General features: G+C 45.4%; 2 protein-coding genes across 4 annotated transcripts in view; both read right to left on the bottom strand.

Moving 5' to 3' along the window:
• Nucleotides 1-19,240, bottom strand: part of LOC309524632 (uncharacterized protein) — a 100,995-nt gene that overhangs the window by 59,732 nt on the left and 22,023 nt on the right. The window lies entirely within an intron of this gene.
• LOC309524901 (uncharacterized protein) lies at nucleotides 377-18,589 on the bottom strand. 3 transcript variants are annotated; one of them, XR_014216029.1, is made up of 2 exons: nucleotides 18,310-18,433; nucleotides 377-779 (listed from the first exon to the last, which is right to left on the bottom strand). XR_014216029.1 is itself a non-coding variant. In XM_082210120.1 (2 exons), the coding sequence occupies exons 1-2, from the start codon at nucleotides 18,563-18,565 to the stop codon at nucleotides 12,689-12,691; spliced, it is 1,560 nt and encodes a 519-aa protein (XP_082066246.1). In that variant the 5' UTR covers nucleotides 18,566-18,589; the 3' UTR covers nucleotides 9,887-12,688. The 3 variants fall into 3 exon arrangements, 1 of the variants encoding a protein (XP_082066246.1); XR_014216030.1 differs by lacking the exon at nucleotides 377-779 and adding an exon at nucleotides 799-1,316 and having other exon boundaries at nucleotides 18,310-18,348; XM_082210120.1 differs by lacking the exon at nucleotides 377-779 and adding an exon at nucleotides 9,887-13,992 and having other exon boundaries at nucleotides 18,310-18,589.

Here is a 19,240-nt window from a genome sequence, read left to right as displayed (position 1 = left end):
TCCATAAATATTATTTTACTATTTATACACCACACATCTTATTACGCTGCCCCAGCCACTCTGGGAAGTTTCCAACACATATAAAAAACATAATAAAACATTAAACATTAAACAACTTTCCTATACAGGATGGCCTTCAGAGGGCCGGGGGTTGGATAACTCCATTCTCTAATTCTAAACAGTGGCACTTGGAGGGTTTCCTCTTTCCCTGCTTTTTCATTCACTGCCTCTGGTCTCCTGCATCAATTTAGCAGAGGAGGGGAGCATTTTTGGCTTTCATACTTCTCCACTCCCCACCCCACCCCCAATATAACCAAAAGCACAATATAAGCAAAAACACACACACCATTTGGGAGTGAGGACCAAAAAAATAAAATCATTTTATTATTTTATTACTTATTTTTGCAGTTCAATCTACCGTATCTATACATTTTATTGTTTATAGCCAATGGCCACCACAATACAATATGAGCACAAATCACACAGCTGCAAAACAAAAGACATTGCATGCTCCAGACCAGGATAAATCTATAGCGTCCAAAATTTATTTTCACAGTTGTTTCAATGGGAAGGATATAGGGCAGCAGAGTCCAGGTGGTGAGGTCCAGATTAGAGTTTCTATCATCCTTGACTGTCTGCCCTGCTGGCTGAAGCTGATGGGAACTGGACAACAACATCTGGGGACACCTCAATGGTTATTCTGTGATTTACAGAATCGAGAAAGGATTAAGGCACTGATCCAGAAGAGAATGAACTGAGAAGAGGCCCCACTGAATTATCTGAAGTGAAGCAGAGGAAGATCATTTAATAATAATAAATAATAATAATAATAATAATAATAATAATTTATTATTTATACCCTGCCCATCTGGCTGAGTTTCCCCAGCCACTCTGGGCAGCTTCCAATCAAGTGTTAAAAACAGTACAGCATTAAATATTAAAAACTTCCCTAAACAGGGCTGCCTTCAGATGTCTTTTAAACATAGGATAGCTGCTTATTTCCTTCACATCTGAAGGGAGGGTGTTTCACAGGGTGGGCGCCACTACAAAGAAGGCCCCCTGTCTGGTTCCCTGTAACCTCACTTCTCGCAATGAGGGAACCACCAGAAGGCCCTCGGCTCTGGATCTCAGTATCCGGGCTGAACGATGGGGGTGGAGATGCTCCTTCAGGTATACAGGACCAAGGCCGTTTAAGGCTTTAAATGTCAGCACCAACACTTTGAAGTGTGCTCAGAAACGTACTGGGAGCCAATGCAGATCTCTCAGGACCGGTGTTATGTGGTCCCGGCGGCCACTAAATGTTAATAAGCAGAAACCTGTGCAGAAACAGAGACAATACTGCTGATGTGAAAGAAAAATGTTTCATAACAAACTATAAGAGAATTCAAGGGAGAACGTGCCCGTGTTTGAATAAGCAGAAGATTGTACAGTGGTACCTCGGGTTACATACACTTCAGGTTACAGACTCCTCTTCTATTCTTCTCAGTTATATGATTTTGAAAGTAATGTTCTTTTGAATAGCAAGAGTCTGGCCACTGTATAGTCTGTAAAAAGGAACTATCAACTAGAATAACGATTTGGCTTCCTAACTGTAAGCTACTCTGTTACTTTGGATATCATAAAAATTCAGAGACAGACAGACTTTAATGTTGTATACAGTGTAAGGCTGGGGAATTGAGAGGTGGGGAGAGCGAGCGGGGGGGAGGGGTAGTACACTTTCATTATTTTACGAAGTTCATATGCAAGGTGTTTGTGTCAGTGTGACATGGGTAGCTTCTCTTCCTATTCATTTATTAGTTTTCATTGGCAGTGAGAAAGATCGGGGGGCCCAGGGCATAGTTGGTTGCCTTCAGTTGACTGCAGTAAAGGTGGCGGAGGCTGAACCATTTTGAGGAAGAGATAGTTGTAATTCTTGGTTTGGTCCTTCAAGTAATGGTAAAAGTAAAGGGACCCCTGACCATTAGACCCAGTTGTAGACAACTCTGGGGTTGCGGCGTTCATCTCACTTTACTGGCCGACGGAGCCGGCGTACAGCTTCTGGGTCATGTGGCCAGCATGACTAAGCTACTTCTGGTGAACCAGAGCAGCGCACAGAAACGCCGTTTACCTTCCCGTCGGAGCGGTACCTTAATTGGCCTGGGAGCCGAGCCAGAGCTGCCAAGATAAGGACTCTTTGAGGTAAAGAGAGAGGCTTGGGCTCAAGGAAAACCTGAAATGGAATTTTTCCAAGCTGCTGAATGCCCTAAGTTAAATGAAAAAAATTATCAGACCTGGGCAAAATGGTGTGAGAGTTTGCTGCGTCTGTATGGAGTATGGCATACTGTGTCTCAAGCCCCTCCAGTTCCTCTGACAGATAGATGGAGGGCCCATGATTCGAGGGCCATTGACATAATCGTCTTGTCCGTCTCTCTAGAGGAAATAAAAACGCTTGCTGGCAACGTGACGGCACCTAAGATGTGGAATGCTTTGAAAGCTGCCCATCTGCCAATCGTCCCAGCTCAGAGTCTGAATGCCCAGGGTGTGAGTGCATCGGAGGTCCTGGCTGTTCCCCAGAATGCGAGTGAATGCAGGGATGCAGAGGGCACCGGTTGCAAGCTGCAGAGGGAGCAGACTGTGATGTCAGCCCAGGCAGCATTCCGGCCTCCAGGGGGAGCCAAGGAGTCAGCAGCTGAGAGCTCTGTTTCTCGTGGAAGCCAAGGTCATCGTCTTTGCAGAGGCCGGAAGGCCAGAGGTAAACAAAGACAGATGCCTGCAGATGGCCCGAAGCAGAGGGGGGGGTGAAGAGCCCACGCCAGTGGAAAACAAAGCGTTGTTTGCTGGCACTGCTTCACCAAAGGCTAAAGGCAAGTCTGATGGCCAGGAGCAGGGGGGCAAGCTGCAAAAGCCCACGCCGGTGGAAAACAAGGTTTTGCTTGCTGAAAAGACTGCTCCAAAAGCCAGGTTTATTGTGGACTCAGGTGCCAGGCGCCATTTATCAAAGGATAGACACCTGTTTATCTCCTTCACACCGCAAGACGGAGAGATCCACCTGGCTGATGGAAGGACGTTGCAAATTGCAGGAGAAGGGACTGTTAAACTTGCAAGTTTGCATACAACCATCAGTAATGTACGTTATGTTCCAGGAGCTGCGGACAATTTGCTAAGTGTCCCACAGCTGACTGGGCGTGGTTTTGAGATTTCCTTCAAGAGGAGCGTCTGTGTCATCAGGAAACGCAAAGAGGACGTTTTGCATGCAAAGTTTATGGATGGTTTATTCTGTATAACTTATGATGACAATGCTGTTGTGTCTAATGCTGATTCTTGTTGTGTTGCACAAACTAACAAAGTTCTTCATGCAGGATGCATTCACGATGCACATCGAAGATTTTGTCACCTCTCTTGGCAAGCGCTAGCCAATATGCCAGAGTTGGTTGAAGGTTTGAACATCAAACCTTGTAAGTATCACATGAAATGTGTATCTTGTGCAGAGAACAAGGTGAAGGTTGCTCCAAAAGGCAAGGAGTCTAGCAGGCAGGCTTCCAAACCCTACCAGCTAGTGCACGCAGACCTGGTTGGTCCACTTGCGCCATCTTTGGGAAGAGCAAGGTACTTCATGGTTCTAATTGATTCTTTTTCCAGGTACATTCATGTGTTTATGCTTGAGCAGAAATCGCAAGCATTCCCTAAGTTCAAGGCATTCTGTGCTTGGTTGGAGAATGTTCGTGGTAAATGTATCGGCTGTCTTTTTACCGATCGGGGCGGGGAGTTCACTTCTCAGCAGTTTGAAGCTTTCCTGACTGAGAAGGGAATCCAGCATGACTTGTCAACGCCTAGATCGCCATGGATGAATGGACTTGCGGAGCGAGGAAATCAAACTTTGCTTCAAGGCCTGAAAACCTTGTTGCATGATGCCAACCTCCCTGAGAAGTTTTGGGGGGAAGCTCTGTCAACGGTTGTTTATACCGTTAATCGGAGACTGTCATCACCCATAGGTTGCACTCCGTACAAGAAGATGTTTGGTAAGAAACCGAACGTCAAGTACATGAAAATCTTTGGTTCTGACATGTGGGTACACACCCCACAAAGCAACAAGCTTGGGAAGCGTGGGGCACATGGTTTGTTCATGGGTTACGAGAAAGGTGCATACAGGATATGGATGACTAACTCTAAGTCCATTAAGTTCACCAAGAGTGTTGAGTACAATCCAAAGTGGGGGGAAAATGTGGGAATTTTCCAGAGTTACCCAGAGGAGGATGGAGGTGGTGTGCACAAACCAGATAATGTTGAGAAAACTGAGGATGAGGATGATGATGATGATCAGAGTTCGGATTCCAGTTCAGTTGGTGGCGCTGCTGCTGCTGTCAGTGACAGTGATGACACAGCAGACTACAAGAGCGCAAAGGCCTCAGTCAGACCATCTGATGCGTCTGACAATGAACTGGAAGAACCGCTGTTCACCATTGGTCACTTTTCTCCTAAGAAGGAGGAGATGAATCCAGAAGACTTACGTCTAGTTCGCAGGTCTGAAAGGGCGACCAAAGGCAGACCTCCAAAGAGATTTGCTGATGAGTTTGCTAAGACGGCAACTGCTGTTCTTAGTAGCTCAGAGAAGGTGTGGGAACCTTCAAGCTTCAAAGAGGTTCAGGAGTTAACCTCTAAAGATGCTGAGCCTTGGCTAAATGCCATGAAGGCTGAAGTTGATTCCTTGAATAGGAACCAAACTTGGGAACTGGTACTGGTAGTCCCAGGAATGAGACTGGTTGGCAGCAAATGGGTCTTCAAGGCCAAGACAGATCAGAATGGCAAGGTTGTCAGACACAAAGCCAGATTGGTTGCCAGAGGTTTTTCACAGGTACCAGGACAGCATTACCACGAGACCTACTCGCCCACCGTCAAATATGAGAGCATTCGGCTGATGCTCAAGATAGCTGCAGAGGAGAAACTGCATGTTTCCCATCATGACATTAATACAGCTTTTTTGTACGGGATTTTGGAGGAGCAGCTGTACATGCTTCCACCTGATGGAATGCAGATACAGAAGGGAATGGTCTGTAAACTGCGGAAATCCTTATATGGTCTCAAGCAGAGTGCCAGGTGTTGGAACACAAAACTCACTGAGACATTGCTTTCTCTAGGTTTTCACCAGGGCAAAGCTGATCCATGTGTGTTTGTCAAGGAGGAGGGGCAAAACAAACTGTATTGTTTATGTTTTGTTGATGATCTTTTGATATTTTGGAAGAATCAGGCTTTTTACCAAAGCACCCTAGCTCAGCTGAAGGAGCACTTTGACATGAAGGATCTTGGTGAGGTATCCAACTATCTTTCTCTGCAGGTGGAGAGGGACCAAGCAGGTAATTTTCTGGTACACCAAACACAGAAAATTGCTGATGTATTAACCAGGTTGAATTTGGTTGATGCAAACCCAGCAGACACACCGATGGTGATAGGTTACCAAGTAGATGGTACTGCTGAAGCGTTTTCTGACACTACGCTGTACAGATGCATTCTAGGCAAGTTGAATTTCATTGCTAGATGCTCAAGACCTTCCAGTAGCACCTTAAAGACCAACTAAGTTAGTTCTTGGTATGAGCTTTCGTGTGCATGCACAATTCTTCAGATACACACATGCATGCACAGATGCATGCACACGAAAGCTCATACCAAGAACTAACTTAGTTGGTCTTTAAGGTGCTACTGGAAGGAAAAAAATTTTTTGTTTTGACTATGGCAGACCAACACGGCTGCCTATCTGTAACTGCTCAAGACCTGACATTGTTGTAAGCACTAACCTGCTTAGCAGACATGCTAACAATTTTACTGTTCAGGATTGGAAAGCTCTGAAGCGCATAGCCCGCTATTTGAAAGGGACTATGCACTACAGGCTGAGGTTCACCAGTCAGAAGACTGGAGGTCTTGAAATCTTTGCAGATGCAAGTTTTGGAAGTGACACCACGGATGGTACAAGCACTTCTGGAGTGTGCTACATGTACAACCACTGTCTGTTTGACTGGCTGTGCAAAAAGCAGACGACAGTGAGCCTAAGTTCCTGTGAAGCCGAACTCAATGCATTGTCATTTTCACTCATGGATTGTGAATGGTTGATGCAACTGTTTAAGGACATTGGGGTTACTGTGAAATGTCCTATACAAGTGTATCAAGACAATAGATCCTGTTTGGCTTTGCTGAACTCAGAGAGTTGCAAGCAAAGAACCAAGTACTTGCAGATTAAGCTACATCGTGCAAGAGTGTGTATTCAGAAAGGACTGATTCAGGTGTCCTACATGGCAGGAAATGAAATTCCTGCTGATCTGTTGTCTAAGGTTGTTAACAGAGAACAACTTAAGGTTTACGTAAAGAGGTTGCAAATGGGTTGAACCACAGGTACTACAGGTTACACGGAAAGGGGGAGGATGTTAGGATATTTCCGTTCCACCTTAAGAGAGAGCAGGCTTGTGAGTCACAGAGTCTGCACATTTCCTTTTACAGGATGTTTATGTTTGCTATTGCTTTCTTTTTCTCTCTCTCTGCGCCAGAACACGCTAGCAGGCAGTCATGTTTGTTCTTTGTTCTGACCAACGCTGAATAAACATTCTAAATGATACTCTCCTGAGTGCAACTTTTGCTGTGTGAATTCTGCTGACAGAGTGTGCACCAGCCCAAGAATGTGGCAAGCTATTTCTTAGGCTTCGTGTCGCTAATTGCTGATACTGAATCTACAGGAGGTTGATGGATCGTCCGGCAGCCGGCATGGGGGCTCAGATGGACTTTACCTCCCTGGCAGTATCCTAACAGTTCCGTGTGCTACGCTGGCTCACCAGATGCAGCTTGTCACGCTGGCCACGTGACCCGGAAGTGTCTGCGGACAGCGCTGGCTCCCGGCCTATAGAGTGAGATGAGCGCACAACCCTAGAGTCTGGCAAGACTGGCCCGTACGGGCAGGGGTACCTTTACTTTACCTTTACAACAATGCTCTATATTGCTCCCCGCTTATTTAACTTATATGCGGAATTCAACATGCGAAAGGCTGGAGTGGATGAATCCCAAGCCAGAATTAAGATTGCCGGAAGAAATATCAACAACCTCAGATATGCAGATGACACAACCTTGATGGCAGAAAGTGAGCAGGAATTAACCTCTTAATGAGGGTGAAAGAGGAGACCGCAAAATATGGTCTGAAGCTCAACATCAAAAAACCGAAGATGATGGCCACTGGTCCCATCACCTCCTGGCAAATAGAAGAGGAAGAAATGGAGGCAGTGAGAGATTTTACTTTCTAGGGCTCCATGATCACTGCAGATGGTGACAGCAGTCATGAAATTAAAAAGCGCCTGCTTCTTGGGAGAAAAGCAATGACAAACCTAGACAGCATCTTAAAAAGCAGAGATATCACCTTGCCAACAAAGGTCCGTATAGTTAAAGCTATGGTTTTCCCAGTAGTGATGTATGGAAGTGAGAGCCGGACCATAAAGAAGGCTGATCGATGGAGAATTGATGCTTTTGAATTATGGTGCTGGAGGGAACACGACAAGGTTCCCAATTTCCCTATTGCTTTTTATATCGGTCCTGGAGGTTCTCTTAAATATGATTAGAAGGGACCAATTGGTTAACGGTATACAAGTCGGAGCCAAACAGTACAAATTGAAAGCATTTGCTGGTGATCTAGTATTGACATTACAGGAGCCAGGATCTAGTACTAAAAGAGTATTGGAACTGATTCAAGAATTTGGTCAGGTTGCAGGATTCAAGTTGAGTAAGTTAAAAACTAAGGTTTTAGAGAAAAATCTAACAGTGACTGAGAGGGAGAGGTTTCAGAAGGAGACAGGTTTAACATTGGTTAAGAGAGTGAAATACCTGGGGGTTAATATGACTGCCAAGAATGTGAATTTATTCAAAGATAATTATGAAAAATGCTGGACGGAAGTGAAAAAGGATTTAGAAATATGGTCAAATCTGAAGCTTTCATTGCTAGGCCGTATTGCTGTGATAAAAATGAATGTATTGCCAAGAAGTGGCAGAGAGATATTTCTAGATTTGTCTGGCAGGGCAAGAAGCCCAGAATAAAATTTAAAATACTAACTGATGCAAAAGAAAGAGGTGGATTTGCCCTGCCAGACCTTAAACTTTACTATGAATCAGCTGCTTTTTGCTGGCTGAAAGAATGGCTGCTTCTTGAAAACTCAGACATTTTGGATTTAGGAGGTTTCAATAATGTATTTGGGTGGCATGCATATTTGTGGTATGATAAGGTCAAAGCGGGTGACGCGGGTGGCGCTGTGGGTAAAAGCCTCAGCGCCTAGGGCTTGCCGATCGAAAGGTCGGCGGTTCGAATCCCCGCGGCGGGGTGCGCTCCCGCTGCTCGGTCCCAGCGCCTGCCAACCTAGCAGTTCGAAAGCACCCCCGGGTGCAAGTAGATAAATAGGTACCGCTTACCAGCGGGAAGGTAAACGGCGTTCCGTGTGCTGCGCTGGCTCGCCAGATGCAGCTTTGTCACGCTGGCCACGTGACCCGGAAGTGTCTCCGGACAGCGCTGGCCCCCGGCCTCTTGAGTGAGATGGGCGCACAAACCCCAGAGTCTGTCAAGACTGGCCCGTTCGGGCAGGGGTACCTTTACCTTTACCTTTAAGGTCAAAGCACATAAAGCGTTTAAAAACCATATTGTCAGGAAAGCAATATTTAATGTCTGGATAAGATATAAGGACTTATTTGAAAATAAAACCCCAAGGTGGTTGTCACCAATGGAAGCGAAGGCTCAGAAAAAGCTCAATATGGAGGCTAAATGGCCGAAATATTGGGAAATTTTGGAACAAGAGGGAGATAAATTAAAATTGCAGAGCTATGAAAAACTAAAAAACAAAGTGCGAGATTGGCTTCATTATTATCAAATAACGGAGGCATACAATTTGGACAAGAAGATTGGCTTCCAGGTGGAAAAATCAAAATTGGAAACAGAACTGTTAGACCCCCAAACTAAGACTCTGTCAAGAATGTATAACTTGCTGTTGAAATGGAACACTCAGGATGAAACGGTGAAATCTGCTATGATTAAATGGGCACAAGATGTGGGACACAACATTATGCTGGCTGACTGGGAACAGTTATGGACCACAGGTATGAAGTTCACGGCATGTAATGCCTTAAGAGAGAATATTATGAAAATGATATACAGGTGGTACAAGACACCAGTTAGGCACGCAAAAATATATCATGTGCCTGACAATAAATGTTGGAAATGTAAAGAGACTGAAGGTACATTCTTTCACCTTTGGTGGACGTGCCCAAGGATTAAGGCTTTCTGGGAGATGATCTATAATGAAATGAAAAAGGTATTTAAATATACCTTTCTGAAGAAACCAGAGGCCTTTCTCCTGGGCATGGTCGGCCAGTTGGTGTTAAAGAAGGATAGAAATTTTTTAATGTATGCTACAACAGCAGCAAGAATACTTATCGCAAAGTATTGGAAGACACAAGATCTACCCACCCGGGAAGAATGGCAGATGAAGGTGATGGAGTACATGGAACTGGCAGAAATGACTGGTAGAATCCGAGACCAGGGAGAAGAGTCAGCAGAAGAAGATTGGAAGAAATTTAAAGACTATCTACAGAAACATTGTAAAATTAAGGAATGTTAGAAGGATGCTGGAATGAAGTTATGCGGTTTTAGCAGTAATGTTATAGAATTAGGTAAAATTAGATCATGAATAGGTGAGAATGTAAAGTTACAATATATTAAGATAAATCATTAAGATAAAAGCAAAAATGGAAAGGATTTGCTGAAGTAACCAATTGAACTAGAATACAAAAAAGGGAGGTGTGAGGAGGTCAGGGAAACAAGTAAATGAAAGACTTGTAAAGATTGATTTGTTTTTAATTGTTTTTATTTTTCTGTACTTTGTTTTTTCTGTTTTCTTTTTCTTTTTGTAATTCTTTGAAACTTTAATAAATATTATTTATTAAAAAAAGAAGAATTATGGTGCTGGAGGAGACTCTTGAGAGTCCCATGGACTGCAAGAAGATCAAACCTATCCATTCCGAAGGAGATCAGCCCTGTGTGCTCACTGGAAGGACACATACTGAAGCTGAGGTTTCAATACTTTGCCCACCTCATGGGAAGAAAAGGCTCCCTGGAAAAGACCCCCCTGATGTTGGGAAAGATGGAGGGCACACGGAGAAGGGGACGACAGAGGACGAGATGGTTGGACAGTGTCCTCAAAGCTACGAACATGAGTTTGACCAAGCTGCGGGAGGCAGTAGAAGACAGGAATGCCTGGCGTGCTCTGGTCCATGGGGTCATGAAGAGTCGGACACAAATAAACGACTAAACAACAACAAACTTGCCAAATGAACCTTATATTGGCCCGTTTGACAAGACCAGCTACCATGTTTGAGTTGTTGTTGTTTTTTGGGGGGAGGGGAAAGGCTTAAGCATAATTTTGGGAGGCAGCAAATGGTCACATTTATTTATATATTTTTAATAATATTTATTAAGGTTTTAAAGGTTACAAAAATAAAAAATAATAACATCATATTAAACAACATCAAAAACAACACATCATAATAAGAAAAGAAAAAAAAGAAAAAATACAAAAACAGAAAAATAAAGTCCATTAAAAAAATAACACATCGAATCTTCCTATAACTTATCATTCGTTAGCTTGTTTTCTTGACCTCCTCACACCTCCCCTTTTTGTATTCTAGTTCGGTTAACTATTTCAGCAAATCCTTTCCATCTTTTACAATTTTTGTCCTGTAATTTATCTTAATATGATATAACTTTACTTTCCCTCGTTTCACCAATTAACAGTCTATTTTTTCCTAATCCTTTATAACATTTCTGCTAAAACCACATAAGTTCATTCCAATATCTTTCTAACATTCATTAATTTTACAATGTTTCTGTAAATAGTCTTTAAATTTCTCCCAATCTTCTTCCACCAACTCTTCTCCCTGGTCTTGGATCCTGCCAGTCATTTCCGCCAGTTCCATATAGTCTATCACCTTCATCTGCCATTCTTCCCTGGTGGGTAGATCTTGGGTCGCAAATGGTCACATTTAAGAACTGTGGAATCGGTTATCTGTCACTTGAGAAACAAGGCCTGATTCCCGCCCCCACCCCTTAATCCTCTCTAGCTATTTGCTGATCCATCAACCCTGATGGAACTAAAAATATTCCTAGTTCCCCGAATTCCTGTCAAAACTGTCCCAAGGTGGTGTTAACCATAAATTTTCTCTACTATTTTGAACACATCAGATGAATTGATTCAAATCAATATTCATAAGCATGGAAATGAAAATGCTCCCCTAAGTTTCCTTGGTTGTCCACTTCCAATCTCAGCTCTTGGCAGACTGTTTCTGAACTGGGAGGCATTGGCTGGTTCCTGTCACCTGACAGCTGGAGGTTTCCAGAGAGAGAGAGTGCAGAGTGCTGAGGAACCAGATGCTGAAACTTCAGCTAGAGTTCAACAACACAGGTGCTTGCTATATGCAATTTGGAGACAAAGAATCCTTTATTTTCAGTCAGATTCAGAACTATTTCCTGTCTTCTTACCTATGAATTACATTTCTGTTCCACACTCCCCTCATGAAGCCCACCACAAGATATATTGCTTTCACGCACACAGCAACCCTGCGAGGGAGGTTTCGCATAAAGATGGTGACCAGCTTTAAGTTGCCCAATCGGCTTCACGACTGAGGAGGGATTTGAAATGCCCCTGGCATTTGTGGACCTAGATCCTTGGACTCCAGCTCCCATGAGCCCCAGCCAGCGTGGCCAATGGCTAAAGAAGACGTGAGTTGCAATTTCACATCATCTGGAGGGGCCACAGGTTACCCAACAGGTCCGTTTTCAGCGACTTGACCTTCTCCTGGTGCAGCTGCCCTTGGAACTCCTGGTACTGGATGTGCTTCGACTTGGCCTTCCTCAAATCTATCTTCCTCTTCTTGTGGACACATTGATTGTGTCCAGAAACAGACAATTAGGCAGACGGAGCTGTTCTAATATGGGAGTCCTATGCTGCCTATAGCCAGCCCTGGTCAGCAAAGTGTCTGCAGCTCTTTGAGCCATTGAAGTTTCTGAGCTCTTTTCAAAGGAAGCCGCAGGTACAGTGTGCTAAGTAACTCCTACGCAATGTAGCACCAGACTGCTTTCTTTTTTTGTAATTATCTGTTAGTTTTAAATTCTATAGCTTAAATACTCTTGATGCTTGTTTTTTTGAGAAGGGCCTCTTATAGTCACAAAGAAATGATTTTCAGTGCAGCTCCATAACACTGATTGCGCCCTCACACTGCCCCTTTTTGTGTGGGGATATGGATCCAGAAAAGGAGCAGACAGGGAAAGGTTAAGCAGAATCCCACCCCCCCGCCACCCTTAGGTGTGCTCAGCCTTCACCTGCTTCATGACTCCACCTTGCATGAGAAGGCAGGATGGAGCTCCAGGAAGCAGGAAGTGGTCCTTCAACCACCCAGGACATCTCACCATCACAGACAGATCCAGTCTCCTGCTGTGGAGTCAAGAGTGGCCCTGGTATGGCAGAGAGAGGAGGGGAAGGGGCCAGGGACAGAAGGAATGGCAGGGCTTCAGATACACCCTTGGACCCCTCCCCTGACACCAAGGAGAGCTCCTCTTCTGGGGCTGAAAGCATTGGCGTGGTTTGATTTTATCAGTATTGCAGGGAAGCATAGAAGGAAAGGTAAAGAACACCTATACGGTTTATTAAAGTATCTGTGATTTTTCCTCTGTGTGAGTTCGTTGATGTCTTCTAAGTGCTCCACTTTCACAGAAGCTCTTTCCACATTCAATACATTTAAATGGTTTCTCCCCCGTGTGAATTCGTTGGTGTACTCTAAGTTTTCCACTATCACTGAAGCTCTTTCCACATTCAACACATTTAAATGGTTTCTCCCCCGTGTGAGTTCGTTGATGTCTTCTAAGTGATCCACTTTGACTGAAGCTCTTTCCACATTCAACACATTTCAATGGTTTCTCCCCTGTATGAGTTCGTTGGTGCATTCTAAGTGCTCCGCTTATGCTAAAACTCTTTCCACATTCAATACATCTAAATGGTTTCTCCCCTGTGTGAGTTCGTTGGTGTATTCTAAGTGATCGACTTTCACTGAAGCTCTTTCTACACTCAAAACATTCAAATGGTTTCTCCCCTGTGTGAGTTCGTTGGTGTCTTCTAAGTTTTCCACTTTCACTGAAGCTCTTTCTACATTCAAAACATTCAAATGGTTTCTCCCCTGTGTGAATTCTTTGGTGTATTCTAAGTTTTTCACTTTCACTGAAGCTCTTTCCACATTCAATACATTTAAATTGTTTCTCCCCTGTATGAGTTCGTTGGTGTTTTCTAAGTGTATCATTTCGACTGAAGCTCTTTCCACACTCAAAACATTCAAATGGTTTCTCCCCTGTGTGAATTCTTTTGTGTATTCTAAGACTTCCACTATCACAGAAGCTCTTACCACACTCCATACATTTAAATGGTTTCTCCCCTGTGTGAATTCTTTGGTGTATTCTAAGTGATCCACTAACACTGAAGCTCTTTCCACACTCAAAACATTCAAATGGTTTCTCCCCTGTGTGAGTTCTTTGGTGTATTCTAAGTGCTCCACTTTCACTGAAGCTCTTTCCACACTCAAAACATTCAAATGGTTTCTCCCCTGTGTGAGTTCTTTGGTGTATTCTAAGTGCTACACTTTTACTGAAGCTCTTTCCACACTCAAAACATTCAAATAGTTTCTCCCCTGTATGAGTTTGTTGGTGTCTTCTAAGTGCTCCACTTTGACAGAAGCTCTTTCCACATTCAATACATTCAAATGGTTTCTCCCCTGTGTGAGTTCGTTGGTGTCTTCTAAGTGTATCATTTTGACTGAAGCTCTTTCCACATTCCGTACATTCAAATAGTTTCTCTCCTTTGTGACTTTTTTGTTGTATCCTCAATTTCTTTATTTTCCCCCATAAATTCACATGTGGCTCCATAGAATTCTGAATTTCATCTTCCTCACCTGTTTGGGAGTCTGGGAGGAAAAAGAATCCTGTTAGACTTTCAAGAAAGACAAAAAGGGAACTGAACGCATGTCAATCCCAATCTGCACCTTCTCTCATTTTAACACCTTCATTCTCCACTGTCCTCTCTAGGTTCCAAATTTTACGAAAGCTGATGAGATAGTGGCAAGAGCAACACATGATCACTCCATTCAAACTTAATAAGGCACCATCGTTTTGTAATACAGATCTATGGTGGAATTAGACACATCTCTGTATTTTTCTTTTTCAAGTGAGGAAATGATCTCAGGCTCAAGTAAGGGTATTTCCCTTGTGAAATAAGTAAAACTTAAGTGCTACATGTAACTGTAAAAATATAGCAATATATTGGAACCTAAGAAGAGCCTTCTGGATCAGGCAAAGGCCCACCTAGTCCAGCATCCTCTTCTCACAGAGGCCAACCAGATGCCTGTGGGAAACCGGCAAGCAGGACTGGAGCACAAGAGTCTTCTCTGCCTTCCTGCTTGGCAGGGGGTTGGACTCGATGGCCCTTGTGGTCTCTTCCAACTCTATGATTCTATGATTCTATGATTCCTGTGCTTTTCAGAAACTAGTATCAAGAAGCATTATTGCCTAGAACCACAAAGGCAGAGCAGAGACGTCAGTCTTATCCTTTTCTTCAAGCTATCCAAGTTGCTGGCTGTCACTGTCTCCTGTAGGATAGATTCCATAGATGAACTACGCTTCTGTTTATTCATCTTTTGCAGCCCTTAAAGGCAGATACATGTATTATGGCCTACGCTTGTGTGGGCTGCAGTCTGACAAAGTGGACTCTTGACCAGGAAAGCTGGTGCCACTATAAACCTCTGAGTCTCTTTGTTGGCTTTGTGTACTTATGTTGAAATTTGCTCCAAGGTTGTACCACAGTATCTCCATGGAAGCTTAGGGACGGACAAAATTACAGGGTGTCAGCTCTGTGAATCTCAAGCCTCTCGTGCCTCCGCTGACAGAGCCTGAGAACGCAAGAGATGGGATTCGGTTGGAATGTGAAGCAGGGGAGGAACAGCCAAGCTGCAGCAGGAGCAAAGAACAAAGAGCAGGAAGAGGGTGTGCCGGCGGGGGCGGGGCACAGACTGTTAGCTCCGGTTTGAGCTCTGACACAGAGACCCTGGAAATAGCGTGTCCAAAAAATCGTAGGCTCAAGAGAATCTGCGAGAAGAGGGGAAAAGAAAGCGAAAGTGGGGGCTTCTTTGCTGGAGGACTCGGCAACTGCAAGCTGGGATGAACAGGCTGAAGACTGAGCTCCACAGTGATTTGTGAGTTTGAGGAATAAACGTGAGATAATTACTACTGGAGTTGTCTCGCGTCTGTGCGGGAGAACTAAGCCATTACACAGGGGCGCTATAAATTATAATCCCACTCTCTCCCTCCCTCCCTCTCACACACAACCCCAGTCTGTAAGATTGGCAAGTTTACACAATTTGCTTATAATACCATCCGCTCTTTGACTTTATATGCCCAATCCTAAGTGTAGAGCCTCCAGCCACAGGAATCGTGTATCATGATAACTGGTCCTTTGTCCCTGAACCTCACCAGACTGGGAAGGTGCATGCATTTACAGTGGTGCCTCGCAAGACGAAATTAATTCGTTCCGCAAGTTTTGCCGTCTAGTGAATTTTTCGTCTTGCGAAGCACGGTTTTAACGGTTTAACAAAGTCACGAGACGTTTTCGTCTTGCGAAGCAAGCCCATAGGGGAATTCGTCTTGCGAGGCAAATCGAAAACGAAAAAACCTTTCGTCTAGCGAGTTTTTTGTCTTGCGAGGCATTCGTCTTGCGAGGTACCACTGTATTGTGTTTTAGTGCTGGTGGAATGTATCATTCTGACCCTGTCTATAAAAAATAAGAGTAACAGAAACAATTTAAATGCATAATAATAATAATAATAATAATAATTTATTATTTATACCCTGCCCATCTGGCTGGGCCTCCCCAGCCACTCTGGGCGGCTTCCACAGAAAACAAAAATACAATAAAATATCAAACGTTAAAAACTTCCCTAAACAGGGCTGCCTTAAGCTGTCTCCTGAATGTCAGGTAGTTGTTTATCGCTTTGACATCTGCTGGAAGGGCGTTCCACAGGGCGGGCGCCACTACCGAGAAGGCCCTCTGCCTGGTTCCCTGTAGCTTTGCTTCTCGCAATGAGGGAACTGCCAGAAGGCCCTGGGCGCTGGACCTCAGCGTCCGGGCAGAATGATGGGGGTGGAGACGCTCCTTCAGGTATACTGGACCGAGGCCGTTTAGGGCTTTAAAGGTCAGCACCAACACTTTGAATTGTGCTCGGAAACGTACTGGGAGCCAATGCAGGTCTTTCAAGACCGGTGTTATATAGTCTCGGCGGCCGCCCCCAGTCACCAGTCTAGCTGCTGCATTCTGGATTAGTTGTAGTTTCCGAGTCACCTTCAAAGGTAGCCCCACGTAGAGTGCATTGCAGTAGTCCAAGCGGGAGATAACCAGAGCATGCACCACTCTGGCGAGACAGTCCGCAGGCAGATAGGGTCTCAGCCTACGTACCAGATGGAGCTGGTAAACAGCTGCCCTGGACACAGATTTAACCTGTGCCTCCATGGACAGCTGTGAGTCCAAAATGACTCCCAGGCTGCGCACCTGGTCCTTCAGGGGCACAGTTACCCCATTCAGGACCAGGGAATCCTCCACACCTGCCCGCCTCCTGTCCCCCCAAAACAGTACTTCTGTCTTGTCAGGATTCAACCTCAATCTGTTAGCCGCCATCCATCCTCCAACCGCCTCCAGACACTCACACAGGACCTTCACCGCCTTCACTGGTTCTGATTTGAAAGAGAGGTAGAGCTGGGTATCATCCGCATACTGATGAACACCCAGCCCAAACCTCCTGATGATCTCTCCCAGCGGCCGCATGTAAATGTTGAAAAGCATGGGGGAGAGGACAGAACCCTGAGGCACCCCACAAGTGAGAGCCCAGGGGTCTGAACACTCATCCCCCCCCACCACTTTCTGAACACGGCCCAGGAGGAAGGAGCGGAACCACTGTATAACAGTGCCCCCAGCTCCCAGCCCCTCAAGACGGTCCAGAAGGATGCTATGGTCGATGGTATCAAACGCCGCTGAGAGATCCAGCAGAACTAGGAAACAGCTCTCACCTTTGTCCCTAGCCCGCCGGAGATCATCAACCAGTGCGACCAAGGCAGTTTCAGTCCCATGATGAGGCCTGAATCCCGACTGGAAGGGATCCAAATGGTCCGCTTCTTCCAGGCGTGCCTGGAGTTGTTCGGCAACTGCTCGCTCAATCACCTTGCCCAGGAATGGAAGATTTGAGACTGGGCGATAGTTGGCCATCGTGGCCGCATCTAAAGATGGTTTTTTAAGAAGCGGTTTAATAACCGCCTCTTTCAGCGGGTCTGGGAAGGCTCCCTCACGGAGGGAAGCATTCACCACCCCACGAAGCCCATCGCCCAGTCCTTCCCGGCTAGCTTTTATAAGCCAGGATGGGCAAGGATCCAGGAGACAGGTGGTTGGTTTCACTCGTCCAAGCAGCCTGTCCACATCCTCGGAGGTAACAGATTGGAATTGATCCCACTCAACTTGACTAGACAGAACTCTAGCACTCTCCCGCCCCGGCCCTGCTCCCACGGTGGAGTCTACTTCTTCCCGAATCTGAGCGATTTTATCTGCAAAAAACTTTGCAAAATCATTGCAGGAGAACATGTGGCCCGTACTGGGCCCCGATGTTGCAGGTGGTTCCACTAAATTGTGAACCACCTGAAAAAGTCTCCTGCTGCTGTTTTCTGCAGATGCAATAGAGGCGGTGAAGAAATTCTTCTTCGCCGTCGCTATCGCCACTTGGTAGGCTCGACGTTGAGCTCTAACCTGTGTCCGGTCAGATTCGGAATGAGTTATCCGCCACCGGCGCTCTAGCCGTCTCAACGATTGTTTCATTGCCCTCAGATCCGTGGAAAACCACGGGGCTGTCCGGGCTCCATGCAATCAATTAATTATTAATTATAAATAGTTATGGGAAGCATTTCCATTCCCCTTCACCCACTTTTCAGGATTGGTGTGCAACATCATTATCATCAATTATTCTTGCCGTGGAAATAACACCTAAGATTTCAAAGCCTGGAAGAAGAAAATCTGCCCCCACTACTTTAGGAAAAGGATTCAAGAAACAAAGAGCTGCTTCTGAGAAGGCCTCTCCCCTTCCTTCTTCCTGTCAGGAACTTCCTTCCATTTGTCTCCTCTCCATCTTTTCCTCTTTCTCCCTCCACCATCCATCTGTCCCCGTCCCCATCTCCTCTCAACTGGAACTCACCAGATTTCTCCAAGGGTCCTGGGAGGGAATGCTCAGAGGTTGTGGGGAGGGATGCGGGAGAGAGCCTGACCAGGTCAACCGTCCATCTTCCTCCTTCCATCCTGGCCAGGCTTGCAGGTTCAGTCTCAGCTAGGTTTGCAGGTTCAGCTTCCTGAGAAGTGCAGAATCCAGAGCAAGTTGCAGCTTCCTGGGAGGGAGGGAAGAAGAAGCCAAGGGAGTCTGAGAGCCCCTGCAGGGATTCTCCTGCCCAAGACATTCTGCTGCCCCTGGAGAAGCCCCAATTGGGCACCCCCTAATTGTATCCTTAAATTCTTCAGAGCACAAGGGGGTTTCTTCATTCCCGCAGCTCTAAAATTATAGAAGGCCAAAACTTTGGCACAACTCCTCTATGGTTCCTTTTTGGGCCCACCTTCCTCTGCTTTCTCCCCCCTTGAGAGAGTTCAATCTAGACTTCTAAGAGCTCTCCTCCAAGTCCCCAGATGTGTCTCAAATGCATGGGTTAGATTGGAAATGGGGATGATGAGAGTGGAGGCTAGCATCTGCCTAATAGCAATCTACAAGTGGCTGACATTGAACCTTCTCCCCCGAGGGATAGCCCCATTGATCCTCTGTGACCAATTCCAAGTAGGGCTGGCAGACTGCAGTCCTGAACACCCTCCAGAAACTGGATTTTGCCCCTCCAGCCCTTCTAAGTCTGGGCTTGGGCCAGGCAAAAGCTACGTTCAGGCAAAGAATATTAGACACTGAGAGACAGGAGGACTGTGCATGGTGCCCCGACTATAGAATTGGAGAAATCGAGAGAGATATAGCCGCACCGGCAGCATATCTCTTCTTTCTCGTATCTAGGGATGCAAGAAGGGCTTTTACACTCGCCAGAAGGTCGGCTCTTCCCTCGCCGGTCCTGGATGAAGCCTTTAGAAGGGTCCCGTAT

Source organism: Podarcis vaucheri (assembly GCF_965113315.1).
Source record: "Podarcis vaucheri genome assembly, chromosome: 2".
NCBI classification, from domain to species: Eukaryota; Metazoa; Chordata; class Lepidosauria; order Squamata; family Lacertidae; genus Podarcis; species Podarcis vaucheri.
This window is presented reverse-complemented; position numbering and strand designations above follow the sequence as displayed.